The sequence below is a fragment of the Coniosporium apollinis genome, assembly GCF_000281105.1.
Source record: "Coniosporium apollinis CBS 100218 chromosome Unknown supercont1.32, whole genome shotgun sequence".
Taxonomy (NCBI): Eukaryota; Fungi; Ascomycota; class Dothideomycetes; genus Coniosporium; species Coniosporium apollinis.
The window spans coordinates 396,818-412,998 of NW_006913294.1; the positions used below are offsets into that span (position 1 = coordinate 396,818).

At 55.0% G+C, this 16,181-nt stretch overlaps 7 protein-coding genes across 7 annotated transcripts; 3 read left to right on the plus strand and 4 right to left on the minus strand.

Annotated features, from left to right (window-relative positions):
• Nucleotides 1-331: 331 nt before the first annotated feature.
• W97_06474 (uncharacterized protein) lies at nucleotides 332-3,371 on the plus strand (the record flags this gene model as incomplete). Its single annotated transcript, XM_007784348.1, has 2 exons — nucleotides 332-573; nucleotides 635-3,371. The coding sequence occupies 2 exons, from the start codon at nucleotides 332-334 to the stop codon at nucleotides 3,369-3,371; spliced, it is 2,979 nt and encodes a 992-aa protein (XP_007782538.1).
• Nucleotides 3,372-4,636: 1,265 nt separating this feature from the next.
• On the minus strand, nucleotides 4,637-5,317 carry W97_06475 (uncharacterized protein; the record flags this gene model as incomplete). Its single annotated transcript, XM_007784349.1, has 3 exons — nucleotides 4,637-4,721; nucleotides 4,798-4,902; nucleotides 4,959-5,317. The coding sequence occupies 3 exons, from the start codon at nucleotides 5,315-5,317 to the stop codon at nucleotides 4,637-4,639; spliced, it is 549 nt and encodes a 182-aa protein (XP_007782539.1).
• Nucleotides 5,318-6,885: 1,568 nt separating this feature from the next.
• On the minus strand, nucleotides 6,886-8,548 carry W97_06476 (mitochondrial-processing peptidase subunit beta; the record flags this gene model as incomplete). The annotated part of the gene is made up of 5 exons (XM_007784350.1): nucleotides 6,886-7,276; nucleotides 7,342-8,036; nucleotides 8,089-8,166; nucleotides 8,222-8,347; nucleotides 8,399-8,548. 5 exons carry the CDS (start codon nucleotides 8,546-8,548, stop codon nucleotides 6,886-6,888), a joined length of 1,440 nt encoding a protein of 479 aa, XP_007782540.1.
• Nucleotides 8,549-8,807: 259 nt separating this feature from the next.
• W97_06477 (uncharacterized protein) lies at nucleotides 8,808-9,511 on the plus strand (the record flags this gene model as incomplete). Its single annotated transcript, XM_007784351.1, has 3 exons — nucleotides 8,808-9,115; nucleotides 9,172-9,291; nucleotides 9,346-9,511. The coding sequence occupies 3 exons, from the start codon at nucleotides 8,808-8,810 to the stop codon at nucleotides 9,509-9,511; spliced, it is 594 nt and encodes a 197-aa protein (XP_007782541.1).
• Nucleotides 9,512-9,958: 447 nt separating this feature from the next.
• Nucleotides 9,959-12,366, minus strand: W97_06478 (serine/threonine protein kinase; the record flags this gene model as incomplete). The annotated part of the gene is made up of 6 exons (XM_007784352.1): nucleotides 9,959-10,501; nucleotides 10,567-10,873; nucleotides 11,037-11,248; nucleotides 11,304-11,797; nucleotides 11,865-12,227; nucleotides 12,288-12,366. 6 exons carry the CDS (start codon nucleotides 12,364-12,366, stop codon nucleotides 9,959-9,961), a joined length of 1,998 nt encoding a protein of 665 aa, XP_007782542.1.
• A 793-nt stretch (nucleotides 12,367-13,159) lies between these two features.
• W97_06479 (uncharacterized protein) lies at nucleotides 13,160-14,569 on the minus strand (the record flags this gene model as incomplete). Its single annotated transcript, XM_007784353.1, has 1 exon — nucleotides 13,160-14,569. The coding sequence occupies one exon, from the start codon at nucleotides 14,567-14,569 to the stop codon at nucleotides 13,160-13,162; it is 1,410 nt and encodes a 469-aa protein (XP_007782543.1).
• Nucleotides 14,570-15,353: 784 nt separating this feature from the next.
• On the plus strand, nucleotides 15,354-16,155 carry W97_06480 (uncharacterized protein; the record flags this gene model as incomplete). The annotated part of the gene is made up of 4 exons (XM_007784354.1): nucleotides 15,354-15,482; nucleotides 15,546-15,702; nucleotides 15,758-15,828; nucleotides 15,901-16,155. Coding segments are annotated over 4 exons (612 nt in total), but the record flags the coding sequence as incomplete, so codon positions are not given.
• Nucleotides 16,156-16,181: the final 26 nt, after the last annotated feature.

The window sequence follows — 16,181 nt, forward strand, 5'->3', positions numbered from 1 at the left end:
CTCCTAAGAGCTCGAGCTGGCGTCGGAGCTCTTTACTTATTGATGGTCTCAGTATGACACCCCACTCTATTGCCAACGTATGAGAGATGGGAACGCCACATAGAAAGCACAACATGATGACTAAAACCTGCAAAGCTAAGAGCCGAGTTTAGCGAAGGCTTAAGACAACTTTCATTCCGTTTAGAGCCTCAAGCTGGACGTGATGACAACCGGAGGGGATGCCAAGACATCGGGACCTCTCCGGCGTGGTTTCTGACATTCATCTAAATGTTCACTATCCGGGAGCTAAACTGGAGCTCAACAAGCTCCATATGCTGTTCGATATATCACCATGAGGCTACGGCTAAGCATCCAACGGCACGGCCTGCCAACAGCGGAGGTGCTGTGGGCCATTCGAGATGACCAAGCTCAAGCTATTTCCACCATTTCGCAGCTGCTCGAGCAGATTAACGACATAATCCCGCTAGAGTCAGAGGACTGGGGCCTAGAGGATTATGTTGTCCAGGTCAACGGTTTCGAATGCCTCCACTTCTCCCAGCTCGGACAGGTTATCAAGGACGAAGACGTTGTGACGTGAGTTGGCCAGCTTACGCCCTAAGACCTTGGCTGTACACTTCTCTGACAGCTTTGCTAGCATACGCCCTTTACAGACTGCAGAAGTACGCGCGAGAACACTGTCTGGGCGCTACCAAATCTCATCAAGCGGCCAGCACCTCATTGACGGCATACCCTTTGGCAGACCTCACCTACGACGGCCTGATCGGCCAGCTGTTCACATCCCACCACGCAAACGCAGACGCCTCGAATACGAGGGCGATGATTCAGATCACGTCCCGTGGAGACAAACAGGACAGCTTGTTCCCTACCAACACGAGGACTACGAGCCCGAAGATGACAGCGAGGAGGACGAAGACTTCGTACCCGAACAAGGCTATGCGGAATCGGGATCAGAGCCACAAGTATCGAGAAAGAGGAGGAGTGTGTCATTTAATCCGGTTGTCCAAGATCAGAACGGACAGGCTTTGATCTCGCTATCGTCTGGCTCTGAGGATGAGGACGATGAAGATTTCGAGGAGCTCTCTGACGAAGCTTCCCACGGCAGCGAAGCGGATGCGGCCTTGGAGTCAGACACATCTCACAGCACTAATGAGATTAGCTCCGCGGTCGACGAAGATGAGCCTGATAGGTCCGAACATTCGAGTTCCGAAGACTCGTCCGATTCGACTCAATCATCCTCGGACGACGATAGCTCCGATTCCGAGCCGGAAGAAATATCCTCCAAGAACCCAAGCATCTCTAAAGTTCCTCCAGCTCCAGCAGGTGGAACCCCACAGCCAGTGCCTCCTTACCAAGGGCAGAGAAGCACACAGGAAAGAAACAAAAGAAGACGAGACACCCAGAAGCTACGCCGCCTCAAAAGCCAGGGTGTGCTCGCTGCTAATGCTACTTTCAGAGAGCTACGAGAATGGGAAGATGGGCCCACCGGCGAATCTACCCCGGATGATTTGGAGGAAGCAATTCCAGAGCCACAACAGCAGCAGGCTACGGATATCGGGGATGAGCGGAGCACTCCCAAGCCGCCGGAAACACGGGAAAAGCTATACGCAGAAACGCTGACCAAGCAAGCCTCCAGGGCTAGGAAAAATCGCAGACAGGCAGACTCTAAGAAGCTAAGATTACTCAAAGCTCAGGGTGTCCTACCCCCGACTGCGAAGTTACAAGATTTGCGGGACTGGAGAGCCGGTCAGGAGGATGAGCCTACAGCAAATACTTCTAGCGAAGCATCTCCACAGCATGATTCACAACAGGCTACAGCTGCCGCAAGTAATGTAGACGTCGACTTCCAGCAGGAGCGAGAAGCACTATTGGAAGCCCTCAAAACGGGCGGTGTCGACGTTACCTTGTTTCAGGAAACCACAGCAAATGAAGGTAAGCGTCGCAAAACCGAAAGTATCCGAGTCTCGGCGGCACACGAATCCTTCACCGCTGCGGCTGTGAAAAGCTCGCAACCGACGACCAAGGATCATAGCACATCTAACAACGAGTCGTTCAGCGAACAACCTAGACCTGCTACCAAGAGAGTGATGGAAAAAGATACTCCACCTACGGCACAGACTGCCGCCACCTCAGAAGCCATTGCTGGCGCCGCAAGCGCCACGACAGATGATGGCCCTGCCAAGAAACGTGCACGCCTTGATATCGGTAGTTCACGACGGCTGCTGTTCGGATCTCTGGGACTCCGCAACCCGAAGACTAAGGAAGATGAAGTGAAAACACGGGAAAAGCTAATGGCAGTTGCCAAGCCTCGGGCCAGCGTGAAGGCTGGCGCCCAGGCAGAAGAACCTGTGAATGAGCCGCAGCCGGAGCTGTCCACGGATCCCGACGCCTGGAAGAGCAAGATCAAGCTCTCAGCAGTCGAGTGCTGGGACGATGATGTGGAGGAACTGTCAGCGCCTCCGTTCCCGTTTGAGCAGTACTGGGACCAGTATAGCAAGAAGCAGCCACAACAGCCCTACAACAAAAGGAAGCGTAAGCGAAAGATGGCTGCTGAATACCAGAAAGCCTATCAGGGCGATGGCACAGCCGACTACGCTGACAACAATGGGGACGTGGATTACTACTACGAAGACGCAGAGGAAGAAGCCGATCCCGCGCGCCTCAACTATGATGACTCCATCCATCTCAATTATGACGACGACCCCGCCGACCCAATCGAATCACAACTCAAACAAGACATCGCCGTCGCAGCATCTACTCAGGGATCCGCCGACAGATCCACCGAAAACATCCCACCACTCCCAGCCGATATTTCTGCCCTCGCTCCACTACAAGAGTCCCACCTCAAACCGGGCGCCCTCATCGTCTTCAAACAGCTCGAAGTCTCGCAGTCGACGAACTGGGCCCCCGTCATCTCGGCCCACCGCACCGCGACCGTGACCGAGGTTTTCGGCACGGGTGTCCTGCACCTGAGCCTGGCAAGCAGGGATCGGCCCCAGAAGGCGAACAAGGTTCGATACGACGCGAAAGGCAGGCGGCTGTACGATCGGTTCGAGATGCCTGCCGACTCCGACGAGGACGGCGATGGGGAAGATGCGGGCTTCGTGGAGGTTGAGTTTGGGGAGCTGCTCGAGCCGAAGCTGCTGCGGGCTGCGCCTGAGACTGAGACGGAGGCGGGGGTTGAGGCGGACAGTGCTGATGCGGTTGCGGGTGCTGAGGGGGGTGGCGATGAGTCCTCGGGGACGTTGGCGCTTAGCCATGCCAGTCTGGAGCATGAGGTGGCTGAGAGTCATGGGGCGGGACGGGAGGAAGGGTCGGCGTCGATGATGCAGAGCGCGAGCTCCGAGTACACCTGGGTTGAGGCGAGCGCTTGAAGGGGTGGCAACGGGTCTCTGGGTTTTGCGGTCTGGAGCCGTCGACTGAGGGCAGACGCGAGCTTTGAGAGCTGGAAAGTCACCAAAAGCAGTATGCGGCTGGCTTGTTCTTGTGAGACTGCAACCCTCTGTAGTTGCGAGTGGCTAAACATAATCTACAGTATTCAACTACATGAGCAATGGACCCTTGATATTCGACATAAAAGAATTTCAGACTTGACGTCTCGATGTCTTGAGACACTTCCAGTGCTGAGGCGCAATTGGAAAGCCGTATAACTTCGGAAGGCCCAATACAAGACTGTCATCGTAGACGCGGTCAGCAGAGGACCCGATCGTCCTGCGTACTACCGTTTCGTAGTCTCAATCTCAGCCATTCTGGAACGCTCTTAGTAGCGGATGTGCTCCCTGACAAAACTAGCGGCTTAATTTGTCGTGCAGATCTAGGCGACCAAGAAACGTCAACTCTGATTCATGGCCATAGTCGCCTCTGAATCAGCGGACCGGCGAGGACGATTTCGACCCAGAGACTAGCTATTACTTATGAAGTAGGTCACTGACATCGCACACAAGTCACGGGCTGTGTAGCCATTATGCTCCAACAGGCCGCTAACTCGAAGCACAGCGGTGCTAGATTTATCGCTATGGTAAACCTCTGAGCAATTTTTGTCAAAGATACATTTTTCCCACCCCTCGCGCTACCTGGCGAGGCACAGTCGAAAAGGTCGTTGCTAAAACAAGACCTTGATGCCTGCACAAGCCTAAAACAAGACCTTGATGCCTGCACAAGCCCTTCCTTTGGGGCTGATCCGAGGCTCTTTTCCATCACCCAATTACACCGCCTTGGGGATATCCAAGGCTTGAAAAACGCCGGTCATGTAAGAAGGTGGTATCATCACCGACCCCCCAGAGGCTTGAGTTGCATGAGGAAGAAAATATGGTGGGGCTGACCATGTGAGCCGGTGATCCGAGGATCGAGCGGACCCAGTGATGCAAAAATCGAATTGACAATGGCGCCCGCTAAGCCCCAAATGCATACCAGGAAATCAATGCGAAAGCAAATGCACGCCTTGGTATGCCGGAATTGACGATGTAGTGTTGCTGATCAGAGCGGGTATTGGGGGCGAGCGGTCGTTATTGAAGGCCGTAAAGCATGCGCATGCTGATCGTGAGTTCATTTCTGTATGCTTTGTGTGTCCAGCGGTCGACGAAATTCTCTGGTGCGGTGGAACACTGATGTGAAGCTGAGGCGACAGTGAAGGACCCAATTACTTCGTACTTCGGCCTTTGCCTTTCTTGTTCGCGGCTCCGGCGAATGCGATTTTGCTCGTCTGCATCAGCTCGCCGATATATCTAATGGCTGGTCAGTTTTACCGCTTGGATAAGTGGAAATGGCATGGGAGATCCCCAGCGGCAGCACGTGACGTACGATTGCAGAAACCGATTCCCGCCCTCCAATTTCTCGTGCTCGGACCTGACAGATTCGACGCGATCCACAATCTCGAGGAGGCTCGCTTGCAGTTGTTTTGCTTGTCTAGAAGACATGTCAGCGTACGACCTTGGCTTAATTCTTGACGCGAGGAGACGCACTCTATCATCGCCTGTCGCGCGTCCTGGCCCATCCTCTCAATCTCCTCACTACTTCGCCGTGGACTCATCGTCCGCGCGTCGTTCTCGTCGTAGTCCTCGTCTCCTTCCCGCATCTCGACAACGGCGCTGGTGCTGGCTATTATGATCGTTCCGCTTGACATGCGACTACCCATTGGAGGTCTCGAGAGTCGATTCGATCGTTTCACACCGTCGTCGCTGCTTATAGAGGAGGAGGATGAGGAGGGTGGACTTGTGTCGTCAAGCTGAGCACCTAGTGTAGGTGTGGGAGGGATGACCGCAGGCTCGGCGACAACGGGTATTGCGGACGCGGCGGTAGATTCTGGTAGTATCGAGGCCATGATGTAGAAGCGGTGGTGTTCACAGCGACGCGCTCAGCTGAGCTCAAAGATAGCGGAGAGGTTTCCGGGGGGGTGAAGTATGGAGTATCGGTAGTCTACTAGCTGCAGCAGTGTCGTGACCACACCAATGCTCGATGCGCCGCTGCCAGTTGGAAGGCGGATAGATGCGCTACTTGTAAGGCTGTAGGCCCCTTCGTGCCTGAGCTGCAGACAGAAACCACGCTTCGTTACATGAGCTAGTAAGAAAGTTGAGGGTGGGATTAGATAGCTTAGTTATGCGGCTTCTTGACTAGTTAGGGCCGGAGGCTGAGCGAAGAGGGGCTGAAGAAGGCAGGAAGAGTGGGATGACGATGGCGCTGAGACTATTTCGAGAAAAAGGTGAACTGCCAGCCCCCAACTCAGGATGCAACTCCGCCTGGTGGTCCCACAGCTCGGCAGCCTCAGCAGTGAGCCTCGTTGATCATGTCTTAAGTGGATCGGGATGCCTGATTCGCACCGCTAGGAGTTGTTTCCGCAACGCAGTCCGCAGGAGTGGTATGACAAGAGACCCTGAATCATCCACCGCCAGCTGAACCACGGCTGCCCGGTTGGCCGCTTGCACGCATTGGAAGACGTCTCTGGGAACCGTCCAAGAGCGGCCTTTCGACTGAGTTTCCTGTCCATGGCAACACATCCTCAGACCCGGCGAGCATCAACAGAGCGTTCAGAGAAAAGACCAAGGACCCTGCGCCCCAGTGACGTGGGGAGATGCGACAGGGGCGAAGCAAACCAGGAGTAACGAGAGCCGTGGTTGGCCGTTGGGTCCGGGGATCAGCGGTACAACACCAAGGCTTTGAGTGATCTTCGTCAACTTGCGGAAGCTGTGTTGAGTCAAGATGAGCTGGGTTAATTAACTCATGCCGCTGATGCAACGAACTTCACGGTACCTTGGATACCCAAAACAACGCCAAGCACGCGGATGCGATTCTGCACGCGGCTAACTCTGCTAGATTGAAGTTCGAAGGTCTTGGCAGAATCCTCCGAGAGATGAGATTCCCATTAATCAACCCTCTTGCCAGCTCGAAAGCTGCCCAGGTGTTTCTGTCACCTCTTGAGTGCGCGTGTGTAACAACAACTGCCATAATATCTCGTCCAAAGTGATGTGAGAGCAACGGCTCTACCGTCACCACCGGAGATGCTCCTTGTCTCCCTTGCACCGCTAGTTCTCCCAAACGGTTATCCCCGAGCCCGGCAAGACCACACAAGCGTTGTCTGTGCTGTTCTTGCTCGGGTAACACAGCCGGTCTGACTCCACCAAAACCACGTGTTGCTGGCCGTCAACGGTTAATTCAAGCTCACGCAACGCCCTAGTTCCCACACGGTCTCACCGCACATCACAGAGTCTACTCGCGGGTCATGCACACGCTTAAGCCAGTTCTCTGCACGCTACACACGACGGCGGACCCAGCTGTGCCAGAAACGGTACTGACAGAGCGTCAATCAGGGCCAAGTGTACAAGTTACATCCCCACTCTACAAAGTTACACTGCAGCCCGCCCCCCTCCCATTCCCGTTCCAACACTCCCTCCCCTACGACGAGTTCCTAGCCATATCGTTCCTCACGCGGTTGTAATCCAGGAGACCCTCGATCTGGCCCACAGCGCTGATAGCAACGTCCCTGTCCCACAGCTTCCTCCGCGCAAAGTCCATGACGTCCTTCTCCGTCACCTGTCCCACCACCCGCTCAACCTCCTCGGGGCTCAGTCGCCTGCCCGTCGTGATGATTTGGCGGCCGATGTCCTCGGCGACGGCGGTGGTGCCGTCGAGGGAGAGCAGGATCGAGGCCTTGAGCTGGGCTTTGGCGCGCTCGGTTTCGGCCTCCGTGACGTTGTAGGACAGACGGGACCATTCGCGGAGGGTGAAGTGGACGAGGTCGTCAATACGGGTCACGTTGTCTGTTACTAGGTAGATACCCCAGAGGCTGTGAGGAACGATGTCAGCGCGCATACAAAACCCGTGTGATATTTAGAGGGGAGGTGGGTTTACCCAGTGTCGCTGTAGCTCGTTGAAAAGCTCATGAAGCTGTTCGCCAGGTTATTGTTGTGGACGAACGTGCTGAGCTTGCTGCCAAGGTAGGGTGAGCTGCCCATTGCCCGGTCCCAGTTGCCCACAATAGCCTGAGTGACCAGAGCCGTGAAGTAGTCCGGGTCCTTCCAGCTGACGCCCTCGACTGCAATGGCGATGTTGGCGGTGGGCATGGTATCATCTCGAATGCGGACCTCGGAGCCGATGAAGTCTGGCTTCGTCTTCTGTGCGGAAACCTCGATGGACTGCTGCTGTGTGGACGGCTCATCTTTGAGGTTCGCGAAGTGCTTCTCCGCGAGCTCGACGAGCTGCTGATGGGGGACGCCACCGGCGCCAACAAGCACCATGCGGTCGGCCGTGTAGTTCTTGTCGATGTAGCTCACGAGATCATCCCTGGAGATGGATTGAATGTTTTCCCTCGGGCCGAGGATTGTGCGGCCTAGAGGCTGGCCCTGGAAGGCGGTGGCGTGTAGATGGTCGAAAACGACTTCCTCTAGCTGCTTGTCTACCTCCTCCTGTTCTCGCAGGATGACGTCTCGCTCACGCTCAATCGCCGAGTTCTCGAGCTTCGAGTTCTGAAGGATATCGGCGAGGATGTCAACGGTGGCAGGGACGTCGGAGTTGAAGGACTTGGCGTAGTAGACGGTGTTCTCGCGCTGAAGCAGCATCAGTATAGCGCGATGCTGGCGTGACTGTACTTGTCCGTACCGATGTATATGCGTTGAGATGGCCTCCCATGTTTTCTATCTCCAGCTCCAGCTGCTGCTGGTTCCGCTTCTGAGTGCCCTGTGTGCGCAGAGTCTTAGCGGCGTTCCTGAACACGCCTTGTCGGGCATCCTACCTTGAAAGCAAGATGCTCCAGGAAGTGTGCTGTGCCATTGGTCCTGTCCGTCTCCGCGCGACTTCCTGCGTCAATCCAGACACCGACCGTCGAGGTTTGTGCCCAGGGCGAGTGTTCCGTAGCAATCTAACACCATAATCAGTCGAAGTCCTGTATGCTGCAGCTGAGCCAGCGTACCGTGAAGCCATTGCTCAACGTCGTGGACTCCGTTTTCGATCCATGGCTGACGGGGGTTGCGAGTCCTCTGGTGCGCTGCTTGACGGCGTTCAGCGCAGTGCGGTTGCGCAGGCTCTGCTGCAGGTTGAGAGCGAGCCGCCGAGAAGCCATGGCAGGCGAGAGAAGAGAGATGGGCGGGATGGCGGTACGATTGGGGGGGTAGCTTTGCTCGACTGGTACAGCAAGATGTGTCGTTGGAGGGATTGGATTTGAGACTGGAATTGTCACGTGAAGCTTACTCTGCCGCCGCCTCTCGTTGGCTGGAGCTCGAAACACCTCGGGAAGCGGGACGGTTGGTGCGCGACAAGTCGAGTGATAGCATCAACGTCCTGTCATATATCCTGCCCGCCATTCTACACCCGCAACCACAATGGCATCCGTCATCCGGCCTACACTGCTTCGCCAGGCTTTCGTCGCCCCGAGCAGGCGCGTGCTCTCCACCTCCTCCGTCGCATCCTCCGCCTTCAGATCATCCACCCTCTCCAGCCGACGGCCGCTACAGTCCGCCTTTGCACAAGACACTCTGCCCAAGCCGGCGAGGATTGCGGCATTCCATGGGACCGGCAGTCGAATGATCCTTCCGCCACTGCCCCAACGCATCCAGGGAACCGTCAATGACCCTGCCTCCGTTCCTGACCCGACGCCCGCCCACGGCAGCTACCACTGGACATTCGAGAGGTGCGATTGAGTTGGGCTCTGTGTCGTCGGAACATCAGGATTGACAGTTGATGCAGAATTGTGGCGGCCGGCCTCGTTCCTCTAACGATTGCGCCGTTCGCCGCTGGCTCGCTGAACCCGCTTATGGATGCTACGTTCTGCGCCCTCATCTTGATCCACTCTCACATCGGCTTTGAGTAAGTAGCATTCATTGGAACCTGACAATCCCGCGGCTGACGGTATGGAAACAGGTCGGTCATCATCGACTACGTTCCCACCCATCGTATGCCCGGCGTGCGTAAACTGTTCATGTGGGGTTTGAAATTGGCAACGTTGCTTGTGGGTGTCGGTTTGTACGAGTTTGAGACCAACGATGTTGGTGTCACGGAGGCGGTCAGGAGGATTTGGAAGGCATAGGTTGGGTTGGCGAATTTTGCTTCTTGGTATTGGACATAGTCAATGTAGGTAAACAGCATGAGCGACGGTCTCAACGTGCACTGGAGTTCTAGTCTTGAGCCGTCGGATGATTCCTGCAAGTAACTGCAGTCCCAGTCCAACCACTCTCAGATACAGCACCCTCCGCTTACACGTAGAGACCTGTGGAAATCGCATGATGCCCAACGGCTGCTGCTCCGCTCAGATTAATGGGGTAGTCGCGCGTTCTGGATGGCCCGCAGAGATTTCATACTTTATATGAGTCTTGACGTCCAGGAGAAATGGCTCTGTCTCAACTCGTCGGCGTGATCCGGTTGCACGCACGTCAATACTTCCATTCGTCGGCTGAACGAGCACATTTGAATGTCAGAGAATGCTAGTAAATCTTGAAACTGACAGTGTCTAGTTGTAAGCATTACATCCGTTAGATCATCCGTCTTCTTCTCCTACTTCTTCGGGTAATTGAGGTGATTGTCCAACGGGGAAGTAGACGTCGCCCCTGAAGTGGAGCTTGTTGTCGAAGTCCTGTTCGTTCCAAGGCGTCCCGGCTTGTGGTTTAGAATCCCAGTCGTTATACCGCAGACGGAGGGCGTCCAGGTTTCTCTCAATCCGGGTCCGCAGCTCTTGAAGGCTGGGTCGGAGCCGGGGCTGCATGTTTAGGCACTCGTATACCAACGATTCTAGCTGATCGCTGTAGCTTCCGCTGTAGCGCAGGGTGGACTTGGGCGGCTGCTGCTTGTCTCTCGCGATGAAGTCCAATGCCACTCCAGTCCCAAACTGGCGGTGCATGAGAGACCAGATCAGCAGGCCGACCTGCCATACGTTCGTGTATGATAGAAGTTGCCGGTTCTCAGGTGGCTGGATGTCGATATTCGGGTCAGGCCACTTGAGTGCTCGGTTCCAATCGGGATCGTCAATGGGCTCATTGGCGTAGGCAGGGGGCATGGTCAAGTCTCGATCCGCTAGTTGCTCCTTCGAGAGTAGTAAGCAAAACTGGCGAACTGGCACAGAAATTTTGGTAGGGTCGGTCCACTTACTGGTGCACAGCAGAGGGGCGTACCAATACCCACATAATCATTAGGATTGTTTGGATCTCCCTTCTCAGTAATGAAGGCGCTACCAAAATCGGCCATTTGCGGCGTCGGGTACACCTCGAAATCTTCTGGTCGCGGTGCGGCGAGGAAGACATTCGCCAGTTTTATGTCGGCATGCACAATCTCTTTGGCACCCGCCCACTCACCGCCACTGCGCTCGTTGAGACCGCCTTGATAGAGGATCAGGCAAGCTTCAGTCATCGCTTTGAAAACATACCATAAAAATGGTTCGGGAAGATCGGAGAGTGTACTGTTACTTTGTCAGCCGAATGTTGCAACGTAACTTCGGTCTGGACAATCAAAGGAAGAGGAACAAGGTGGCATAAGCAGGGAACGATGCTTGAGGAGAGGCCCACTCGGGATTCGGAGTCTATTGGCACAAGACGTGGAATTTAGTATAGACCCGTACTCACTCATCTAAGACCTTTCCAAGATCGCCGTGAGGGCTGAAAGGCAACTGCATCCAGTAGCCACTCAAGTTAGTGAGGAAAGCGAATCTGCGAAATCCCAACACGTATCCGCAGCGTGCTTCTGAAGCTGCATTGGAAACAAGCTCATGGATGGCTACCTCCGGGGGCGTCACGCCCGCTTGCAGGTTTTCGTGGACGATTTTGACGACGGTTCGCTGCTCACAATATCAGACAAGATAGTGAGCGACAAGAGCAAGACCCTCTACTTACACCCACCACGTCACCGTTCTCGTCCAACTTTGCGAAGACTCGAGCGAGGTACCTGTCTTCCGCGTCTTCGCTGCGCACAAGATCGGCTGCCACCCACGCTCCTGGGAGCGATCTACCAACACCAGCAATGCGAGTCATAATGTTGGCATGCTCTCGACTGATGCCTTCGTGCTTACCAAGACCTGCTGCCTCGTTCGCCCTCTCTGCGCGAGCGAGCCGAGCACTGTAGTCGGCGAATACGTTTGCGACCCGTTGTGCTCCCGTATAAGCGGCGTCATTATCTTTCCATGCGCGAGCTTGCTGCTGTCCGAGCTCCCTAAGGACAGCTGCGGCTGCTCTTGTGGCACGTTCTTGTTGCTTTTGAGCCGCAACCCTTATGTGGCTATCTCCGTCACCACCCGCCCATGCCAATCTCCTGGTAGGGGTTACATCTATCCAATCTAAACGAGCAGCATCTTCGGCGTCAAGCCGGCCAGTGTGATCCAACTCTTCCACTGCACATTCAGATTATAGTCAGCGCCCAGAAGGGTTCAAAGGTTCATACAGGAGATGGGAACGCACCGTCGAGATCTTGCCTTAACAGTTCGGAGTATATGAAGGCAGGTAACCCAGGGGATTCTTCATCGTCTGAGTCTGGAACGAACGGAATGCTTTGTTGTACAGTTGGTGTGGCGGGGAGATTCGGCTGCTGAGCTGGATGGGTCGAAGGGCCGGCCTGCGTCGGAGGGCCTTGCTGAGGCGTAGGATTGTGAGGAGGCGCAACGTTGAGCTGTAGTGGAGGCACTGGCTGGAGCGCAGCATTTCCTGCAGGTGGAGCATTTTGCTGTGGCCGAGGAGGGTTGTTTTGTGTGTTCGCCCAATTTTGAAAGCCATCACTTTTCTTAAACTTCTGCCAATCACGCCCAATGTGCTTCACTATTTGGTCTGATAAATGTGATTAGCGACTGCGCTTTTGAAGAGGTACTTCGGTATCTCTGAGCATACTGTTTTTCCAATTCGGATGATCACGCTTCACCCCCGGCCTCTCCTGCTTCAAGTACGCTCGCCATTCTGTTTGCGACATAGCGGCGGGGAAACTTCACTGTCGGATGGTTTCAAGCGAGTCTAACGAGAGACAGAACCAAAGTCTTCTTAGGGTCAACGACCGTCGGTAAGCCGTGTTCTTTCTACCATTTGGATTTAACGAGCACTGGCTCCCTGTCGACTTGTGCAAAGCAACTGAAGCCTTTGTCTGCGACCGGATGAGGCAAACGTCTTCTTTTCCTGCAACATAACTGAAGACAATGAATTCCACGTACCCGGTAGGTAGAGTCCTCTTTGGAAGTTCTTTGTTTGACAGTCTGCCCACCAGATGGATCGCGCTGCAACATTGGCGGTATCGTGCGCGATCAAATTCCACGTTCAGCTGTCCCTTGAGCGCGAAGCTTCTTCTCTAGTTGCTGACCTACTGGGCCGTTCACATGGCTGACCTGTTCTGTGGGGGATGATGTGTAAGAGGCGATATACCTAGCTCGGTAGTGATGTTTACGTCAAGAGAGGTGAAATGTGTTTGCTCTGAGCAGCAAATATAAGGACGACTTCTAGCTACCCTGCTCGCCAGACATATCACTGGGGTGCAGTTTGCCCACAAAACCCTCAGGCCTTATCGGGAGTTCGATGCGCTTTGTGGAAATGCTATGGTTGGGCTGTGATATTAAACTAATTGTAATGTACGCCAGAGGGGTTAAGTTTTGTTGCAAATGCATCGTTGTAGCGGGAAAATACTAGTATATGTTCGTAGCAAAGTAACCGAATTTGAATGGAATTGTGGGTATCTTAACATACGACTTCTGACTAGACCCCGCTCGCCAGTCGTATCAATCTCCCCGCCGCCTCTTCGTCCCGTTCGCTTTTGCAGTGCCATTTACTTTCTTCTCATCACCACTCCCTCCCTCCATCCATTCCTTGTTTCTGCCGGGGCTCTTCCTTCGATATTGTCCGGCTCCGACTGCCTCAATCTCATCTTCGCTGTCACTGTCCTCAATATCCAGAAGAACCGGCATCTTGAACGCACCTTCCCACTCGCTTCCTCCGGCCTTTGGTGGTTCAACCGTAAGCACATCCACGTCTTCATCTTCAGCATCGAGCCGACGCTTGTGCAAGGTTTCGAGCGGCTGGATATCAAACTCGTCCTCTCTCTCAATGTACTCCACATTTTCCTCCACTTCCACGAAATCGGGCGCAAGTGCAGACCAACGCTGAGGCGCGACGATAGACCACAGGTAAATCCGACCACTCTCTGAGCCCGCAGCTGCGATTAGGGGCTTGTTTGGGTGCCATTCTACAGTGTAGAGCTCCTCCTTTGAATGTTCTAAAATCTTGACGAGGCTGCCTTGACCCCTCTCCCAGACGTAGATGTCGTGATTGTCACCTGTGCTTGCCGTGACATATTCGCCGGTGGGAGACAGTGACACATAGTTCCAGCGTAGTCTGTTCACGACGTCCTGAAACTTGTGTTCCACCTCCAAGCGCAAGTTTCCAACATCCAGCTTCTCATCCGAAAAGTCTGGGAGGTGAAGCGTTCGCACGACACGATCGGCGGAGTTAACCGCAACGGCCCGACCTGAGTTCGTCAGGCGCATGGTTGTAATCGGCGCGCTCGAGAGCTGAAAGGACAGGACAGCTTCACAGGAGGCAGTGGAGATGATGTTCAAACGCCCTTGAGACGTCGCTGTGAGAAGGTAGTCGCCGGAGTTGATGAAGGCAGCGGCCGTCGTGTGGGGCTTCGCCGCCTTCTTGGATCCATCCTCTTCCCTCCTCCCTGGCTGCAGCAGCTTCAGAGGCAGCGCATGCTTCTTGGGTATCTCGGCCGAGGCGTCGACGAGCAAAGCTGGGGCAGAAAGCAAGCTAACGGCAAAGAGGAAGTGGTTCGAAGGGTGCAGCTCAGCGGTGTAGATGAGCGCTTCGAAGCGGACTGTGCGGAGCCTGGAGCCGTCCTGCAGATCCCAGAGGACGCACTTGCAGTCGGAGCCTGCGCTGAGGAGGTAGCGGCCGTCCTTGGACCAGCTAAGGGTTGCTATCGCAGCAGTGTGGCCCCTCAGCTTGCGAGCGACACCGCAGGTCTCGGTGTCGAATATGGAGATAATGCCATCGGTCCTGCCGGACGCAAGCAAGTCGCCGCGGTAGTTGAAGCGTATCTGCGAAGAGGACCCGCTGCGGAGTTTCCCAGTCAAGGTCTCAGGACAGTCCTGCGCAAGGATGAAGGGATCAACCAGCGACAGATTCATGGCGCCTTGACAGCCTGGGCGACACGGGGCAGAATGAGCTGTGATGGGTCAAGCAACGCATCTTCCGAGAGGTGGACGTAAGGCTTGACCAAGGCAGTGGATGCATCCGTCGCAACGGGCGACTCTGCGGGATAATTCACGAAGCATGTTCACGTGATCCAAGCTTGGCGCGGCTCAGCGGGAACGCTAGGCGCTCACTCGCACTCCGCTAGTCCAGCAGCGGCAAGAGCTTGGCTTACTAAGCGTTACTTTCCTTTATTACACTACCCTTGTCGAAACGAGGCGTTCACTTGTGTTCAAGGAGGCCGTCACATCTCCGCGACCGTCAACCTTCTTACAACCACCCACCCACCCGACAACCAACACTCCATCTGCGACCGCATCGCGTCTGCAGGTGTCGAGTCTCGAGAAGCCATCTCTCTGTCCTTAGAGCGGCAGAGTTCACGGTTTTTCACGAGTCCATCGGTGGGCGGCTGCCTGGATCCACGTCGCGCCCCCGTAAGCTTCACTTCGAGGTTTCTTCGCCGCCGTGCGGCCAGCGCACTTGGCGCATCCCTACCATCAACTATCAAGCGCATTCACTCGATATCGATTCTGGCAAGCACAAAGGGAGCAGAAGGGGAACACTCGGTGGTCAGGAAGGTTTAGGAGGCGAATATCGCGTCTGGGGTGCTTGGGCGAAGAGTTGCCAGTGAAATCGTCTCCAGCGTCGACCGCCTCGCGACCGAGCATACGTCGTGTGCCTCAATAGAATCAAGACAACCTAGTATTTGACACCGCAAAAATGGCGAACCTGATTTTCAAACACTCTAGCGCGCCGCTGCGCACCATCCAAGAAATCCAGTTTGGGCTTTTCTCGCCTGAGGAGATCAAGGGCTTCAGTGTGGAGCACATCGAATATCCTGAGACGATGGTAAGTGCCATCTCTTCGCGCAACACCAGGCGAAGGGAACCAACAACTGACATCTCCGTCCAGGATGAGCAAAAGATGCTGCCCCGTGCGAAGGGCTTAAATGACCCGAAGCTCGGCTCCATCGATCGAGGTCGCTCTTGCGCTACTTGTGGCGAAGACATGCAAGAGTGCCCAGGTCATTTTGGTCACATAGAACTTGCCACGCCTGTCTTCCATGTCGGTAAGTCGTCGCCGAGTCGGAGAAAGGATGCGCAAAGCGCTAACAGGCAAACCAGGTTTCATCACCAAGATCAAGAAAGTTCTTGAGAGCGTGTGCACGACCTGCGGGAAGGTTCTGTCAGATGATGTTAGTCGTTCCTGATAGGACGATAGATCGGTTTGTTTTGCTTTCAGTTTGCTGACGCCGCTTCTTATGCAGAGCAAGCCGGACTTCCGCGATGCTCAGCGCATACGAGACCCGAAAAAACGCTTCGAAGCCGTCTGGCGTGCATGCAAGGATAGGAAGATCTGCGAGCGTGATGAGAGAAACGACTTCGAGGCTGATCCTGACGCCCCGCAGAAAAAGACACCAAGCCATGGAGGCTGCGGGAGCAACCAACCCAAACTCCGGAGAGAGGGGTTGAAGCTAATGGCGACATTCCCCGCGTCTAAGGGCGATGACGACGAGGACCGGGTTGATGACAAGCGACTGTTTACTCC